Source organism: Dendropsophus ebraccatus, chromosome 4 (genome assembly GCF_027789765.1).
Source record: "Dendropsophus ebraccatus isolate aDenEbr1 chromosome 4, aDenEbr1.pat, whole genome shotgun sequence".
In the NCBI taxonomy this organism is placed as follows: domain Eukaryota; kingdom Metazoa; phylum Chordata; class Amphibia; order Anura; family Hylidae; genus Dendropsophus; species Dendropsophus ebraccatus.
In genome coordinates this window covers 33,382,229-33,402,026 of record NC_091457.1, presented here as the reverse complement: position 1 = coordinate 33,402,026, position 19,798 = coordinate 33,382,229, and the positions used below count along the sequence as shown (strand labels likewise).

General features: G+C 40.8%; 1 protein-coding gene across 4 annotated transcripts in view; it reads right to left on the bottom strand.

Annotated features, from left to right (window-relative positions):
• Positions 1-1,370: 1,370 nt before the first annotated feature.
• KCNK4 (potassium two pore domain channel subfamily K member 4) overlaps positions 1,371-19,798 on the bottom strand; it is a 64,376-nt gene continuing 45,948 nt past the window's right edge. For all 4 annotated transcript variants that reach the window (XM_069968275.1, XM_069968272.1, XM_069968274.1 and 1 more), the window contains 5 exons: positions 15,280-15,397; positions 14,165-14,325; positions 7,275-7,461; positions 3,303-3,442; positions 1,371-1,964 (listed from right to left, as the gene is read on the bottom strand). In XM_069968275.1, coding sequence (XP_069824376.1) covers positions 1,434-1,964; positions 3,303-3,442; positions 7,275-7,461; positions 14,165-14,325; positions 15,280-15,397 — 1,137 coding nt within the window. In that variant the 3' untranslated portion in view covers positions 1,371-1,433. The remainder of the gene's footprint in view (positions 1,965-3,302; positions 3,443-7,274; positions 7,462-14,164; positions 14,326-15,279; positions 15,398-19,798) is intronic.

The window sequence follows — 19,798 nt, the reverse complement described above, 5'->3', positions numbered from 1 at the left end:
ATACCTTCAGCAATGCTCTGTGATCTGGTGTATTGGTAAAAACTATCTTTATTTCGGGCTGACAGTGTCACAGAGGTGAGTCTGTGACACTGTCTGTGCCCACCCTGTTCTCTAGCCACCACTGTGTCTTTATTCTGTCCCCCCCCCCCCCCCCCTGTATCCTCCTGAATGATTGACAGCTGTCAATCATTCTGGAGGAGGCTGGGGCGGTCAGAAGACACAATGGTGGGCACAGACACCCAGTACTCTGTGACACTGTCAGCCGGAAATAAACATAGTTTTAACCAATACGCCAGATCACAGAGCATAGCTGAAGGTATGTATGCAATACTCATGTGATAGGCAACAGGAAACTGGCAGCATGGATATATGCATATTCCTGCTATCAGTATACGATTTTATATATAATTTCTATACATAGCCAAAAGTGTGTACATTTGCACTTCATTTTTCTAAATACAGTCCAAGGATTTGTCAAGCGATGTGTTTCAATGTCTACGCTTGACAGATGTCATATATATCATAGAAGTTATGGGGTGAAGAGCCTCTAACTATGGTTCTATTGACTGTTAGTAGAATTGCAGGAACAAGGTTTGCATTTCTAATGCAATAACTCTGTACTCTAAGCTAGAAGTACAGGGGTACTTGAGGACATGTTAAGGAACTGTCTGGAATGAGGCAGATTATGATGTGGATATTTACAGATTGATCAGGTGATGAGAAAAGATACAAGAAGAGGCCGAGGAAAGAAACCTGGACAGATGCCATCTTTTATTACAGTGCTGGGAGAGACCTAATGGAAGACAGAGCAGTGGCTGCAGCAATAATTGTTTCTAGGACAGAAATTGCAGAGTATTGGTCCAGTCTTGGCAGCACATGAGACAAACAGCATTTAATCTGTAGCCGCACAGACAGCTCATTAAACCTCTTTATTACAGGCCATTTATTAATCACATTCACCTCCCCCACCCACATGGATCACATAGACAAGCCAATGAGATGACTAGGAGAACAGGGACGGCTCACTCACAAGAGCATGGGCAGGATACCTAGGAGATGGGATTAGACAGCAGTAAATTATTGTAAACTAGCATTATATGACATGCTGATTAGGATAGGTGGGATATTGCCATGACCACAGGTCATGTAAGGATGTTGGCACTGCCATGGTCACGCTAGTTTCTGAGAAGGCTCTTGCATAGCACATTGTATTGGTGAACATAGAAAATTGTCATGTAACCTTGAAAACCGCCAATTAAAATATTCTGGACAATGTGTATAAAACTAACCAAGTGACCAATGTTATGGCTATCACCAGTCGGCCCGTAGGATTCGGGTTTGGCAGTGAAGAGATGGCAGGGAAGTGGCACTTTGGTAGTAGTGTTGATATTTATTAAAGCAAAGTTGTAAGATTAAGGTATGTCTGTTCTTTGCTACCCACTTTCTCCCTTATCCCGATTCCGTGAAGTTGGGAGGGTCTCTCTCCTACCACTTCTTCCTCCTGTCCTCTTCCTCCTTTTGCTTCTGGACACTTTTCCCTTCTCCCCCTTTTCATCTGTCTCTCCCTCCTCCACACCTATCTCGCTCTGAGTGTCTGAGGATTCATCAATGAAAGCCATATTTTCTCCCCACTCCAGGATCCGTTTTGCAGGATCTTCTACTCTGAAAGGAGTGCATGGCGGTGTCTGTGGTGCGATGGTGGGAATTGAAGTCGGTACTGTCTGGGGTTCCTCATTTTCTTCATCTTCGTCTTCCGTCCTCTCCATTTGTTCTCCTCCCTTGTTTTCCATCTCCACTTCTACCTCATCATCATCATCTCCTGGCTGAGCATCTGACCCATGGAAACCTCCTTTCTGCCGCTGCATGCGCTCTTGAAAGTTAAGGCTTAGCCCCCTGTGAGGAAGCTTCATATCAGCAGTCATGCTTGCCGTCCAGTTTGCTGCATGAGCAGTAAGGCCACCCATCTATAAAGAAGGGGAATAAGAGAAGTTTTATCACTTATGACGGTAAAAGGTTTTGTATGATCCACTTACTGCTTATCCTAATAATATACCTAATAAGATTGAACCCAACCATTTCCTTTGATAAAACTCTTATGCTACTTGCTTCCATTAGTAAATCAATCCTCTATTGTGTCTGCCTGTTTTTGCTATGGATTTATATTGTTACTTTGGCCTTTGTATACTTTTAGCTTTGCTTTAGCTTTTAAAATGACTGTACTTGTTTCATATTGTTGTTTCATATTATATTATACTGTTGTCCTTCTTTTAAAGTTTGTCTGGTGTCACTTTTTTCTTTACAAGTTTGTCATGGATAGTGGACATGATAGACATGAGGCTGGTCATCTTAAAGTCCAGGTTGTTTAGCTCATAAAGTAATGCCACAACATACAAGGAGTTTAAGCGACCTTGTACCCAAACTGCTTGTACCTCTGGATAGCTTCGTTTAATCTTAGATCTGTCCTGCGGTCCGTTTGGCAGGTGATGCAGTTATTGTCCTAAAAAACTACTTTTATACTTGCAGCCCTGTGTCAAATTGGTGTTGCCTAGAGTGTCTATGCCCTAGGCCTCTCCGTCCCTCCTCCTCCCCGCCCCCCTCATCATTAGGAATGCCACAGGCAGTATTTCTCCTATTCATTACTTCTCTGAACATTGCACAGGTGTCTTAACGATCCAGCACATGTGCAGTGTCCAGACAAATGATGATTAGGAGAAATCCTACCCAGGGGCATTCCTAATTATGAGGAGGGCAGAGAAGGAGGGGGCGGTGCAAGCCTAATGCATTAGTCACTCTAGGCCACGCCAATTTGACACAGGGCTTAAAGTTAAAAGTTGTTTTTTAGGACAATAACTGCATCACCTGCTGAATGGACCCCAGGACAGATCTTGGTTTAAAAGCCATCTGTTTGTACAGGTGGTTTGGGGGGGGGGGCAGATTGTGGAGATCACAGCTAGCGAGAGAGTGACGAGAATATTTCTCCCAGCTTGTTTTAGAGAGTGGTGGGGGTCTGAACACTCAGACCTCAACTGATCAAAACTTTTGACCTCTTTTCCCACTGGAGCTGTGTCTAGTATACAATGTGCCAAAGCCCCTTTAATCTGCTAAAGGTAGGTAATCTGGGAATCTGACCCCAGTGATCCAATATTAAGCATATCAAACTCCTAGAAATCCTATAAGAGGTTTCTCTTTTTAGAGCAGGATCAGTGCCCAGTACCCATTCACTATGATACTATCTATCTAGATATATACACACATACATATACTCCAGCATTCAGTCCTGTGGGGTGGATATTGCAGCTTACCTCTGCTCGGGTTTTTCTCGACAGAACTCTGAGCCAGTTTCCTATCATTGTCAGAATAGAAGCAAAGTAGGCAAGGCCAAGTAATATCCAGAACCAGACCAGTGGTTTGTACCAGGTGTGTTCATTTCCAGCACTGTCACCTAGAAGACAACACGTTGTATATGAGGTCATAACTGCAGGAAGAGAGAGAGAGAGGGGCTGGCAATGGGTCCTGACTGATGGAGTGTCACAGCTGTCACTAGAAGCGGTGGTGGGCAGTCACTGACCAGAGAAGGTAGTGGGGAGTCTTCTCATATGGCTGATTTCTTCCAAAAGAAATGGAATGGTAACTACAATCACCAGCCTCCACAACTGCAGCAACTAAGTTCTAAGCCTCTTCGTGAGAACCATAAGACTTTTGTAGCTTGTGAATACTGTAACTATCAAGCCAGTAGCCTCTAAGAAGTGAAGCCATTTTAAAGGGAAACAGCAGGTTACAAGACTGTCCAATATGCAAATTAGATAGTTTGGGCTACCACCCTCAGTCCGTGACACCGGCCTGCCGCTCCTCCTGAATATAGAGGTGGCGCTCTGCAGTGACATCACTCTAGCGCTCATCACTGCAGAGCATCAGATGAAGAAACAGACCAGCAGGGTTGATTCATAGCGCCCACAATGCACTTACCAACCTCATTTGTATATCGAATAAAGTGAAGTTTCACAGAAAATAGTGCTGAGGATGAAGGTAAAAAAACTATTTTGGCACTCGAGTCAAACTGCATATATAAAGTCATATGTCATGTAAAGGTTGTATTATAGTTAAAAAAAACAAGCAAACTGAAAATGCACTGATATAATAAATAAATAAAAAGTGAAAAAGCAAAGAGTTTTAGAACTGCCTTATGCTGGAACAGTAAAGTCTTCTGGGAGAAAAGAATTGGTTGCCAAGCCACAAGCAAGCAATGCTTCTGTTAATGCATTCTCCCTCCCATTTTACCTACAGTGGTAAGACTCAGAAAAGACCATAGTCTTCAAGTTTCAATCTCCTCTGACCCGCTAAATAGCCATAAAAGTAAATACCATTTAGGTACATTGAATGCTGTAAAATATTATGCGATCAGGAATATGGTCTACTACTAGGAATGCTTCCTGTAGCCAAGTTAATTTTTTCAAAGCAGCCAACAAATTCATTGTGGAATTCAGACTATAAACAGAGATCAGGTCATAAAGGAAAGCCTGAGATTTTTGCTCTTTTCAAATCCATTTCTGGCTTTGGCTTCAAATCTTTGGCAAATAATCTAATAATCATGAATGAAACTTATTACAGGAAATGCACATAAAGTGCTTTTTTCCCTGCACTTACTACTGCATCAAGGCTTCACTTCCTGGATAACATGGTGATGTCATGACCCGACTCCCAGAGCTGTGCAGGCTGTGGCTGCTGGAGAGGATGATGGCAGGGGGACACAGGGCACTGGAGGGACACTGAGCATCCCTCTGCCATCATCCTCTCCAGCAGCCACAGCCTGCACAGCAAAAGGTGGAATTCTGTGCAGCACTTTATGTGTATTTTCTGTGATGTCACGGCCCAACTCCCAGAGCTGTGCGGGCTGTGGCTGCTGGAGAGGATGATGGCAGGGGGACACTGAGGGACACAGGGCACTGGAGGGACACTGAGCATCCCTCTGCCATCATCCTCTCCAGCAGCCACAGCACACACAGCTCTGGGAGTCGGGTCGTGACATTCACCATCCAGAAAGTGAAGCCTTGATGCGGTAGTAAGTGCAGGGAAAAAAGCACTTTATAAGCATTTCCCGTAATAAGTGTATATTGGTGATTTGTATAATTTTGGGGGGGCAATAAAATACTTTAATAAAAATTTTCGCCTGTCTTTTCCTTTGACTATATCTCTGCTTGCTTCCAATTTCCTATTCAGTCCTATTGAGATTTTTAATTCTTTCAGAATGTATATTGGAAAATGTGTTATTTGTTAACACTAATAAATCGTTGCATTTGATTATGTAGAAGAAAAATAATTCTGTCTCTCTTTGAGACCTCCATGTAGGCACACACATTCTACCTCTACTGTCTGTCTACATTACCATTAAATGGTGAGGGATTTAAAGCACGGTGTTGTAAAGGGGTGACGTGAAAAGATAAATGTCCAGCTCCACACTTAGTTCCTTTGCAATGCTTTATTGAAATAAAAACCGACACCTCATAGTCCAAAGACTAAGGTTCTTTGGACTATGAGGTGTCAGTTTTTACTTCAATAAAGCATTGCAAGGGAACTAAGTCTGGAGCTGGACATTCATCTTTTCACGTATCCTGAATGGCTGTTTGCCGAACAGCAGTCCCTTGTACCGTCTAAAGTTCCCGGGAGAATCGGTGAGCTGCAATGGTGTGTTTCTATGTAGAGGCGTGACAACTAGTCATCTGGGTGTGGAGCCGCCCATGACTAGTCACAGCTCTCCGTTAGTTACTAGTTGCCGCCCCTCTCCAGGCCTCACGCTCAGCAATAAAACTCCTTTTTCTCCCTTGTAAAGCTAGTGCTGCAGCCACAGTTGTCATGCTCGGAGAACTGCACAGTAGATCTATACTGTGCAGCTGGAACCATATCAGCACAATCATGCTGATTGGTTCCCTTTAAAGGCATTATCCAGGATTTGAAAGGCATAGTTGTTTTTTCTTTCACAAACAGCACCTTACTTGCCCTTAGGTTGTATGGTATTACAACTCTGCGCTATTCACTTTAATGGAACAGAGCTGCAATATTATACACAAACTAAGGACAAGAGTGGCTCTGATTGTGAAAAATACATTTGTTTTTCTAAGCCTGGATAACCCCCTTAAATCCCCCACTATCTGATAATGACATGACTCTGTTAAGTGTGTCTAAGTGTACACAGAAGAGCTAAATAGTGGTGTGTAGTCAATAGGGAAAATGTGTGTGCTATCTGATGAACTACAATATTTATCCATATTTATGGACAAAGACACAAAATATAAAAAAAAGTGTTGAAGCTAGAGTGTCAAGAGTAGAAGAAAAGACCACAGACAGGTAGTAAAATAACCCTTTTTACCAATATATGTTCATATTTTAGAGAGTTGTAAATAGGTTTAAAAAGTCATCTACAACCCCTTTAAAGGAGAAGTCTGGCAAAAATTTTTATTAAAGTATTGTATTGCCCCCCAAAAGTTAAACAAATCACCAATAGACACTTATTACGGGAAATGCTTATAAAGTGCTTTTTTCTCACTTCCTGTATAACACGGTGATGTCACGGCCCAACTCCCAGAGCTGTGCGGGCTGTGGCTGCTGGAGAGGATGATGGCAGGGGGACACTGAGGGACACAGGGCACTGAAGGGACACTGAGCATCCCTCTGCCATCATCCTCTTTAGCAGCCACAGCCGGACAGCTCTGGGAGTCGGGTCGTGACATCACCATGTTATCCACGAAGTGAAGCCTTGGTTAAGGGAAAAAATCACTTTATGTGTATTTTCTGTAATAAGTGTATATTGGTCATTTGTATAACTTTTGGGGGGTAATACAAAACTTTAATGAAAATTTTCACTGGACTTCTTCTTTAATAACAAAAATAATCCATATTATTCCGCTGCATGGCCTCTGCTTGAAGTTCCGCCTGTCCAAATGATATTCGCTAGCGAATTCCACCTTTTGCCCAAAGAATTGACATGTCAATTCTTTGGGCGGACAGTGGACTTTGCCGGGGAATGTTATTGAATCTATGGGATGGATGGAACTTCAAATGGAGGCCACGCAACGGAATCTGCTTGAAGTCTTTGTGTGAATTCCGTAGTGTGCAAATACCCTTACTTAGTAAATAGAGACAAAAAGATGTGTCCCCAATCTACTGAGTGTTCCAAAATTCTTTGTGGTCAGAACACTTTCATGTTAAACATGAATATTATTACTATAAGGAATCAAGCTATTTCAGTCAGAACAACTTACAGTAAAATCATTGTATACCTGCTACATAGTCACCAAAGCCAATCGTAGTGAGGGTGATGACTACGAAGTAAATGGCCTCTAGCAGGGTCCACCTTTCAATTTCTTGAAAGACCAAGGTGGGAATAAGGACAAAGAGTAAACAGCCAATAAGGATGAAGAGTACAGCAGAGATAACCCGCACAATGGTCGGTGAGACATGCCATTTCTGTGTACAGAAAAAAAAAATACAAGGGAGACAGTTTAAATGGTGAAGACCATTTTCACTTCAGCAAATCAGTTTAAAATTCTGAAAAATGTGGTGATTCAGCTAATTTAAAACATGTGAATTTCACGTCTAACAAATACATACATCATATTATGTAGGAATTACCGGCCTGCTATAATGTGCACATTTATTATTTTGCATTAAGATGTCCAAATCTTCAATCATTCTTCAGAATGCAGAGTCATGAAGGCAAATTCATTTCTGGAAGCTTGCTGTTCTACCTGATACTAGAGATTTATGTCTCATCGCCAGTCAGCTGAATGAAATTAGTTGAGCAATAATTTGCAAAAACATGTCCAAGTTTGAAGAACAATTACAAAAATTACAGCACTGATGGCAAGTTCACATAGAGACTTCATACTGTAGGTGCCAAGTTTATGAGGTTCAGAGGTGATCATCTTTAGAGTACTATTATTTGAATACAGTGGTACCTTGGTTCTCAAACTTAATTGGTTCAGGACAGCAGTTTGAGAACCGAGCAGTGTCTTTGCACTATTCTGTACAGTACATTACAGAACAGCACTATAGTGTACAGTACATTATATATAACAAACATTCAACAAAACCAGCAAATATAATACAGTAGTCACTAACTCCTCACTCATCCTTTACTGTATAGGGCCCCCCACCCCAGCATTGTAAAGGATGGGAGATGGTAGTGCACTGACTATACTACTACTGTACTGTATATGCACTCTAGCAGTCTTCTACAGCAGTGATTTTCAACCTTTTTGGAGCCGCGGCACACTTTTTATACTTAAAAAATCCCGGGGCACACCACCAACCAAAATGGCACAAAATGACACTAAAACAGTACATATTATACATATAGTTAATTAGTTAATAATATACATTCTAAATGTATTTATACTAACTCAGTGTGAAACCTGGGCCTGTTTTCTTCTCCCCCCTGTGCTTCTCTCCACCATACTTCTCCCCCCTGCTTCTCTCCTGTGCTTCTCTCCCCCGTGCTTCTCTCCTGTGCTTCTTTCCACCATACTTCTCCCCCCTGCTTCTCTCCTGTGCTTCTCTCCACCATACTTCTCCCCCCTACTTCTCTCCTGTGCTTCTTTCCACCATACTTCTCCCCCCTGCTTCTCTCCTGTGCTTCTCTCCACCAAACTTCTCTCCCCCCTGCTTCTCCCCCATCCCCAGGTTTCTCTCCCCCATTGTTTTCTCCTGTTTCACAGGGGCACCATAGTTTGGGGAACTTTCCCCTCGGCACACCCGACCATGTGATGCGGCACACTAGTGTGCCACGGCACACTGGTTGAAAATCACTGTTTTACAGCACTGTACTGTATGTGAAGCCTCACCAGTGCTAAACTCACCAGGTACAGCCCACCATCCACACTTGCAAAAACGCTCAGATACCGAGAAAAGTTTGAATTCTGAACGTTACTTCCAAGTAAATTTTCATTTGAATACCGCAGTATTACTGTACTTTAAGACTGGGTGTCCGAAAAGTGTTTGAGAACTGAGCAAGAGTTTGAGAACCAAAGCAAACTTTCCTTGAAAATACTGTTACTGTGAGTTCCGAGCAGTTTGAGAACTGTGGTACCACTATCCTTTTGCTATTATTATATATATATATATATATATATATATATATATATATATATATATTTTTTTTTTTTTTTTTTTTTTTTTTTTTAATACATCAGTTATTCTTTCATGCCAGGATGCCATGTGCCCGTCCGTTGCCCTCTGTACAAAACAATTGCACTATAATAAGTACAATGCAATGATAAAAAAATGCATTCAGAAGGGTCCATAGCCTATAAGAATCTCAGGTTTTGGTTCAGTTCCTAAGGGTGGCTTCACACGTCCCAGATTCGCAGTGGATTTCACGCTGCGGGTTTGCAGCAAAATCTGCTGCGGATGCATGTAGTGTGAAGGTCTATGGGTTACATATCTGCAGCGGAATTTTCATTCCGCTGCAGAAATGTAACCAGGCCTTTTTAACCCCCCCGCCGCTCGCAGCCCGTCCTGGAGCATACATCACCTGCTCCTGGCTGCTGCTTGCTTTAGGACTTCCCAGCATCTCCCGGCGGTCAGCCAATCAGTGGGCTGCCCCGCTGCAGCGCACTGATTTACTGACCGCAGGGAGAAGCTGGCAGGCTCAGAAGCAAGCAGGAGCCTGGAGCAGGTGATGTACGCTCCAGGGCTGCCCCCGGCCCGGAGCATACATTACCTGCTCAGCGCTGCGGCTGTGTGAAGCTCCCGACTCTCCTCGCCTTCATTATACCAGGATCCGCGGATATCGCATTTCGATGCAAACTCGCAGCTTGAAATCCGCTGCGGATCCGGTACGTGTGAAGGCATCCTAAATAATATTGTTTCAAAGTGAGAAAAACATCAGAATAAATATATCGAAGAAAGAAAATACTTTTCACTTCCATTATAAAATGGGCTCCAACAATGTACATATCAGGCTATATTTCCAGGACTTTGCTTTGCATCATGCCAGAGATTGCAGCTTCTTCTAGGAGAAGCTTCAGCAAACTGTCAATCAACGAGACTCACTTAAGATCAACTTTGGCAGAGAAGAGGCTGAATCATCTATCTGCGTTGTCAATACACAATAGCTTCCAATCACTTTCTTTGCTGTCATTGAAGAATTGGAGAAACTAAGCAATGCTTCAAATTACAAAATTTTTATATGATCTAATCATTCAGAAAGATTGCTCATGTATTTATTGGGAAGAGTACGGCACTGACGTTGTTGGGGCTCCAAAATCGCCAAAGTGGCTCTGTCTGGCACCTGATCTGTTCTCACTCAGATAGTTAGATCAGAGGAGAATAAGCATGGTGATGTAAGCCAACCTGTTGGTGATGAAAATAACGAAGGCCACCATGTGAAGAACTCAACAAACATTGCAAAGGGTTTAAAAACGATTGGTCTGACAAGTGTGGATATCTGCGAACTAATGCTGGGTTTACACGGAACCATAATTCGCCCAATCAAACGATTAACGATTTTGAAGCAACTATTTGGTTTTTATAATGATCAGCATTTAGATGGAGAAAAATTGTTAGAAGATTCGTAAGAAAAATCGTTATTGCGATCGTTTTTAAGATCGCTTAAGCCAATCTTTTACATAGGGTGAATCTTTGAAAGACTGTGTACACGAAGCGATCTGCGAATTTTTAGCGAACGATGAACGACGATTCGAGAACACGTTGAAAGATCAAAATGAACAATTTTTCGCTCATCACTTGATCGTTTGCTGTGTTTACACGGAACGATTATCGCTCAAATGCGATCGTTATTGCAAAAATTCGAGCAATAATTGTTCCGTGTAAACGCAGCATATGTCCTGCACATTATGTGCTATTTGCATCTAATAGACTATCTTTGTTATGATGCGTAATTAAAGATCACACCCCAAAGCGTGGCCAAAAACATTTAGCACCTTGCTAAATCCATGCAATAAACAATTTGAAGGGATTTTGCCATCACTTTCATGCTGTCTGAAGCACATGTTACCAAGCGATCCTCACCACTAATAAAAAGATCTGTCCCTATACACAAACAAGGAAAAATCTATCAAAGGTGGTGGGGAGAGAAGAGGCCAATGGGATTGCCCCAATGACTCTGTAAAATGGTCCTTGACCCTACCAAGTACTACAAAAGATGTTTTTAGAGCTTTGCATTCATTATTGTGGAGAAGGGATCTCAGGCCATGCCAGGCACAGTGTAGACTTTTGATTGAATATCCATTGGATATTAGGAGCATAAATCAGCTCAGTACCGAGCCAATGTTCCATAGTCTGTGGATACAATTTCCTACTTTAATTTTGTTCCAAAACAAGAAATAGCCTTGTACATTAAAAAATATTTTAAGAAATACTGTCAGGAATTCCCATAGCAACCAACAAGATTAACCCTTTCACTTTAAATTATGTATGCAGTAGGCCCAAGGTGTTTCATTTATACGCTTTAAGAAAAGACCAATCCGGTCCTAAAACACAGCACTCAATGCCTAATACATTTTTCTGGATCATATTTAGCATCTATACAATTATAAGTGATATAGGCCATGAATATTTGATTTTCGAGGGTCAAATTCTCCTGACACCCCCACCAGTTGGACGCTTGCACTAATGCTACTAAAAGTAAAGCAATTGCAAAGACAAGTGGAAGTAAATATTAATATATTGTTGTAGTGCGTGCCCTAGGCCCCTTTAAACAGCTGATATGTTGCGGAGTGTCAGACCCTCGACAATCAGCTATAAATCTTCTATGTGGATGATAGGCTATCAGCTTTTTTTTTGTCTGGCTAACCCTAAAATATTGTATATTACTTACTATAATAGTGTTATTACTATTAGTACAGGCTTTGGTGTGCTTTTGCATGATTCACACCTGACAGAAATTGAATATAATAAAACTACAAAATGTGTATTGCCTACAGCTCCCCAGCTCCTTCAGGGGGACAATGCATCATCCTGAGTGATGTCGCCATCACCAGCCCCTACAGCCTATATAACCATTCATGTACACAGATACATATATTTATTTGGACATATAGGGAGAGTGAGGTGTTTTTTACAGAATGCAGCCTTGTGATAATTGATGCTACAGAAAGAGCAGACAGGGCAGGCAGGTGCAGGTGCTGCAACCTCACTTAACAGTCTGTAATGAAATGAGATATTCTGCAACAGTTTGGGGTGTGGAGCTGGCAGGAGTGCTGTGGGAGAGGAGTAGGCAGGGTGGGGGGACTGTGATGAAGAGCTGAGGGAAAGCAATGTATTCTGGGAATTGTAACAGTGAGCAGCTGTTCAATCAAAAATACATTTTTAGTGGTAAGACTGGTAAGCAAGGCTTTTGCAGAATATTACATTTTTTTATCTGATGTTAAAGTACCCCTTTAATTGTAACAGTAAGACTCTATACAAAAATAGGTATTCTTTTATGGGAGTCAATAAAAGATATATGCAAAGCTTATTCTTCTTGTGTACTCAGATTTTACATAGACTTGGTAAACCGACTGTCTCCTGTTCTATTTCTATCTATAGCCTATGCCACTCTGGTCAGTTAATATACTAACAGACTGTTTGCTCTTTGTCTCTTGTGATTTTCTGTCTGCACCGAGTCCCAAACTCAAGTTAAAATCTAATTTCAAAAGCACAAAAAATTGAATTTCAGAGCGAAAATCGATAAATGAGCTCTTCCTGAGACAAGGTTGAGTTAATGTATCTCCATAGAACTATCCCAAGAGACAGTGGGAGGTTGGAGGGGAGTGCAGATAATACGACACACATAACTACACCTTCAGCCAGGTGTACTGTATCACTGAGTCCAGAGATTTACTGGCAGAGTATGTACAGGGAGATGTTCAAGAACCCTCTCAGACAGGATGATCGATTGTAAAAAGTGTAGTTTCCAATATAGGATCTGGGTTATAAACAAAAAGTTTGCTGTAAAAAGTTTTTGGCAAGTAACAAGAGGACAAGTGGACTGTCTGCTCTGTGTTTGTCATGCACATTACTTTACTTTTACAGGTGAAGCAGAGCTGAGTTTATTTCAGAGCGCCTAGCTCTAGTCATTGTTGTTTTATCAAGCAACATTGTAAAGACATTGCATTACATTTCTGCAATAAGATAATGTATTGGGTTTATTTACAGGCTCTCTAAGCTGGCTAGACATGACGTTGAGGCCAGATGTGACTTTCAGGCCTCATTCACACAGTCTGTGATTTTTCAGGTCCGCATATAGGTGTGCTATTTTTACTCCATGATCTGTAAAAAATGGTTTTAATTTCATCCGTTGTGCATCTGCATCCACTAAAATTGTATGGCTCTAGTTAAGTTGAACTGGTAAAAAAAATGATTAACCAGGTTGTTTGATTCGCATCCACAAAAAACATGGATCCAATAGACTTCTATTGGCTAATTTGTACCGCTATCAAAAGATGGACATGTCTTTTTTTATGGAACGGAGTGCAGGTCCGTGAAAAAACAGACTGTGTAAATAACACAATAGAAATTAATGGGCACTAAGTTGATCCATGATTTCAGATCCGAAATCACAGACAACTTTGTGGGACATGTGAATAAGGCCTCATTTCAGTACTACATATTCTACAAGTTCCGATGATGAAAGCAATGTTATACAAGAAGATTTCACACCTTGAATATAGCATGTGGTCTGGAGATGCAACTATTACCATAGCTGCAGTAGGACATCCCAGCAAGTACAGACAACAAGGTGCTGGTATCTACAATACATCATTTATGTAAGGAAATTAAAAGGTTTATCCAGACTTAGAAAAACATAGTCGCTTTGTTCCAGAAACTTTACCATTCCTGTCCTCAGTTTAGGTGCAGCTCAGTTCTATTGAAGTTAATGGGTCTGAATTGCAATATCATACACAACCTGGGGACAGGAGTGGTGCTGTTTTCGCACGAAAGTAGTTATGTTCCTTCTGATCCTGGATAATAATTGTAGCAACCTTCGTATGCTGTAAAACTTCCCCTGTACTTTGTAATTTAATGTTTATGATTTTAGTTGTCAGCCAATAGGAACGTTATTAATTATATCCACAGTGTGTGAATATATATATATATATATATATATATATGTTTACATATATATATATATATATTTTTTTTTTTTACAGGGGATATGTGACCTTACCAAGAATATCATTTCCACCTTCCCGATGCCTTTACGGAGAGCAGATCCCAAATGGTCGCCCACTCCAGCCAACAGGATACCAAAGAGAGGAATTCCAAAAAGTGCATAAAAAATACAGAAGAGCCGACCACCTTCTGTTTTAGGAGCGTTGTTGCCAAATCCTGTGAAATATCAAACAGTGAGAAGGAGATAATGAAATAATAATGTAATTACGCATATTCTATACTATAGGTACTCCTCGTTCTGAATGGAAGATCTATTGATATCAAAAACCTGCATGTCTTGTGAGCACTAGCATTTCTATCTGTATAACTCACAATGAGACACAGCGGGGCAGATTTAGTAATGTATTATGCCAGTATTAATATAGAGAGGGGGCATTCTACAAGCCCCATATAGAGGCTTGTAGATGTAATGGCCGCCTGTGATAGCTGTCACCTTTGAACTTCCTGTCATTATACTGTACTAGAGAGAAAAAAGCAGAACATAATATATACTAAGCATATTACCATATCAATCAGCATCTATCAAGGGAGCTATTTAGATGGCTATTGTTTTTGTGTACTAGTGTGCATAATTCTTAACAATATATTATATGGACTTTAAAACACTAACATATACCGTAGCTTTAATAAGCCATGCAGAAATATAAGCTAACATTTTCTAAAAAAAAGCTTTCAGTCACAGCCAAACCATAGTAACGTTAGCCTAAAAAGCTGCCAGCAGTTTATAAATCGCATAGTTTACAATGTACTCCAGAGGGTAGAACACAACTTATACCTGATGGATTGTAATAACAACTAAATACAAGTGTAAATTCTATTGTAAACTATGACTCCTGCAAACAGCTCCAAACCTAATGATTCCATCATCCAGTACAGCTCCATACCCAGCAGATTCTCTACAGGATTTTGTTTGGACATAGTAGCACCTTGTATGAAAGGCTGTATAGAATCTGACACAATAAAGCTTAACTACCTATGGAGGTGCAATAGGGCATAGTTACATGATCTCCTATGTATTAATTCCATATCCAGTTCTTATTCCTAATTGGATGTATAAATGTTATTCTATGACTGTTTAAAAATATATTTTAAAAATATTTTTAAAATTACCGATCGTAGTGATGACCGTTCCTGCAAAGAAAAAGCAGCTCCCGATGTCCCAGTTTGTGCTGGCGTTGGTGCCATTAGGTGCAATATCAGCTCCAGACCCCAAAGCATCCTTCACCTGCTGTAATACAAAAGATTCCATTCATTTTCATTCTCCTTCTGATATATTATCCCTAATGACGTTCGAAAAGGGCTCTGTACCAGAGCTCTACAATAGGTGTATAGGCCAGGAATGTTTAAAATTGGTAATTGATATTGGACACAGTGATATATGTCTTCCATTGCTAGTATACACTGTATACACCCAACAAAAGGTTTAAATGCAGTTTGCATTGCTGCTATATATGCATGATTATTAACAGAGTGATGCCTAGGAAATTGAGGGAAGGCCGTGTTCTTTTATTTCTGCAGTGCCTTCACAACATTTTTTTCCATTCCGGCATGGTACATTTAATGTTGGAGAAAAAAATGTAAATTTTTTCAATACTGTGGAACTTTCACGGCTTATCAACATTACATTTTCAAATGAAGAATTTTTAAAATTTCTTATATATCTTTTTCTTTTTTAGATTTACATATCCATAATTTTATCCACCATAGTTAATCCACATGATTTCCACAGAACAGCAAAAGAGTTAACAAGGGACATCAATCACTCTGATGGACTTGGCACAACCATCTATTACATGGTCAGCCATTTATTCTACAGCTGCAAGAGAAATCTATGGCCCCAGCAATATAAGCTTATTGCCAGGGGTTTCAGCCAGACCAGCAGAGATCAACTGAAAGGGGCTTAGGGACCTATTACATGGCCGACATAAGGAGCACGCGAGTTCCAATATATTCATTGCTGTACAGTAGTCCTGAACATACACTAGTGTCATGTGTTCTGTTTTAGGCTAGGTTCATACAACATATTTTTTATGACAAAAACGGTCGTTGTCTTCAATTAAAACAGAGGACGTTCTTGTCATAGAGAAATGTGTTGCATTGAAGTCAATGCAAACAATAGCTGTTGTTCACACAATGTTTTGAACAACGGCCGTTGTTTGCCACCTGTGTGCCAAAATAATGCGTGGTGTATTCTGCCTATTGTGGTGCCCTCTGCACAGTGTTGTGCCCAGTTTTACATTAATGGTGGTACTAAGCGGGAAACAATTGTTCCAGAGTTCTTTTCTTTGAAATGTTTGAACTTTAAAGGGTTTTTCCAGGCCTTTTTATTCATGGCTAGCCCACAGGGTATACCACCAACATGTGATCAGTGAGGGTCCAACACCTGCCACCCCTGCTGATCTGCTGTTTGCCACATATACAGTACCAGAGCTGGGAGCAGACAGCTCTATACTTTGTGTAGTGGTCATGCTGGGTAACTGTAGCTTAGCTCCAATTTAGTTTAATGGCAGGAGAACACAGTAATCCAGCACAGCACTACACAATGTACAGGACAGCCTGCTTCCAGCTCTTTGCATTGTACAGTATATGCGGATGTCACGAATCTGACAAACAACTGTATTTTTGTGCAGACGGCAAACAATGAAGGCGTCCAGTGAATAGAAGTAAACTGGCAGGTGAGCAGCGAACAAAACATACTGCATATATGTTTCCTGTGTATAATACAAACATAACATCATACACAATGTATCATATAAGGTGTAACAATTGGTAAAGTAACAGATGTTCACACCCTCATCTATAATCAATGGCTTCTTCCTCCACATAGGAGCGGTTATGTTTTCCTCCGCTCATAATAATAATCTTACCATACCCTGCGGCATTGATAAACAATGGTGGTAATGTCTGAAGCCACTCCTGGAACTATTGAAGGAAATTTCATTTAAAGTGTTTGGGTACTTAGAAAAGCCTCTATCATCATGTTAAATGTGGTTTCATGCTAGAAAAGCAGAGCTCCAGCGACTACGCAGTTAGATTATTCGGTAGGTTTTTAGTGAATATTAGACCTAGAAATGAACCAGAAAATGAAATACTGCTTAAGGCCTGTTTCACATGAGCGTGTCCATAAGAAGATCCAAATTGCAGATGTAATAAAGATGAAATACCATCAGTTTCTCATCAGTACGGTGTCAGTATTTCCCATCAAAGACATTTAGGGGGAGATTTATCAAACATGGTATAAAGTGAAACTGTCTCAGTTGCCCCTAGCAACCAATCAGATTCCATCTTTCATTTTTCAAAGTATCTGTGAGGAATGAAAAGTGGAATCTGATTGGTTGCTAGGGGCAACTGAGCCAGTTTCACTTTACACCAGTTTGATAAATCTCCCCCTAAGTGTCTATCTCCACCCCCGTGGTCTATAGTTATGGGAATACCTCTAATCAATGTATACAATAAAAGTTATCGCCTTTCTAATTTACTTTTTTTCCCCCTAAATCCTCACTATTTATTCCAATACAGCCTGGTGTTCCAGAGTGATATATTATAGCGGCTGCTGATGGATTTAGCTCAAACATCATTGAGAGGATGCCAAAAATAAAAGAGCCCATGAAGCCTCATTTAAAGCAACTCTGTACCCACAATCTGCCCCCCCCCCCCAAAACCACTTGTACCGTCGGATAGCTGCTTTTAATCCATGATCGGTCCTGGGGTCCGTTCAGTGGGTGATGCAGTTATTGTCCTGAAAAACAACTTTTAAACTTGTAGCCCTGTGTCAAACTGGCATGGCCTAGAGTGTGTGTGCATTAGGCTGGCACAACCCCTCCGTCCCTCCTCCCCACCCTCTTCAGGAATGCTCCAGCCAGGTATTCTACTATTCCTCACTTGTCTGAACACTGCACAGGTGCCTTAACGATCCAGCCCATGTGCCGTGCTCACACAGGTGATTAATAGTAGAAAATCTGCCTAGAACATTCCTAATGATGAGGAGGGCAGGGAGGAGGGACAGAAAGAGTGTGCCAGCCTAATGCACACACACTCTAGGCCACGCAGGGCTGCAAGTTTAAAAGTTGTTTTTCAGGACAATAACTGCATCGCCTGCCGAACGGACCCCAGGACAGATCTTGGATTAAAAGCAGCTATCCAAGTGGTTTGGGGTGGGCAGATTGTGGGTACAGAGTCACTTCAAAGGTCTCGAAACATAGGACTAGCCAGATATCTCTCCAGGGAAGGAACCAGCCAAGGGGTGGGTGGCACCTGTAGGGAAATCATTGAGAGGAGAAGGAAAAAGAGACAGAAAAGATGACAAGTATCAGTCTTTCCTTTAAAGTTTTCATTCGGATCTATTCTTGGCTTTAGCTAACAAAAAAAAAAACACTGCATCAAAAGCTTTGGGAGAAGCGGCCCTTGTGATGGCTGAAGCCTGAAGACACTATCCTGTGGCTACACACTTCTTTCATGTGCAGCTAATCCACCAGCATAAGCATTTGCTTACTAAATGATGCTGAATAGTACGGCTCTAGCTGAGAGGATCTTTGCCCTGCACATTTTCCATTGCTTTCTCAGCATTTGAGGAAAGAAATATGTATTGCTTCCCTGCTATTATAATCTTGTTGGGCACATTATCGGGATCCCTTTCATTGCTGAGCCTCTGCAAGAACTGCTAAGAACATTCTCTATAGTACTTGTGAGGAGATTTTCGAGAGTCTCCATCCTGGATGTTTCCAGACATGACAGGTTCCCTTTAATTCTTATAGAAGAACTCCAGCAAAAAAAAGTTTTTCTTTCAAATCAATTGTTATCAAAAAGTTATATAGATTTGAAATTTACTTGTATTTAAAAATCTCAAATATTCCCATACTTATCAGCTCCAGTATTTCCTGCAGGAAGTGATGTTTATGTTCAAGTATGACACCTGGCTCTCTGCTGCTGCCTCTATCTGTGACAGGAACTGTCCAAAGCAGTAGCAAATCCTCATAGATTCCTGTCATGGACAGAGGTGGCAGCAGAGAGCACTGTGTCACACTGGAAAGAATACACCACTTCCTGCAGAGCATACAGCAGCTAAGTAGTACTGGAAAATTTGAGATTTTTAATTAGAATTAAATGATAAATCTATATAACTTTTTGACACCAGTTGATTTAAAACGAATTTTTTTTTACCGGAATTCCCCTTTAAGACAGCTTCACAGGTAGAAAGCAGTTTACAATTCTAAGGTGCTGCTGAATATGTTGGTTTAATATAAATATATGTTTATCATTATGTTTGCTGTGATCTATGCATACCTGAAAATAAAATATTTCATTACATGCAATATGACTGAAGCAAAGGAGACTGGAGAAGGCTTTTTGACGTCTATGGGAGAGTTGTACAGACATGCTGGGATGGAACGGAATGGTCACAGCTATCGTGTGAAAGTCTTGATCTTGTATTATCTATGTATTGTTGCCAGAGACAACTGTTTTTGCCTTAGTGGCCAGAATGAGAAATGCAAAATTTTAACATAAAAATTGGAAAATTACAAAAAGAACTACCAAAGATCTTTAAAAATATGTTTAATATAAAAAGTTGATTTAAACAATAGGTCATTTTGTGATGACACCTTCCCTTTAAGTGTCTGATTGTGTTCCA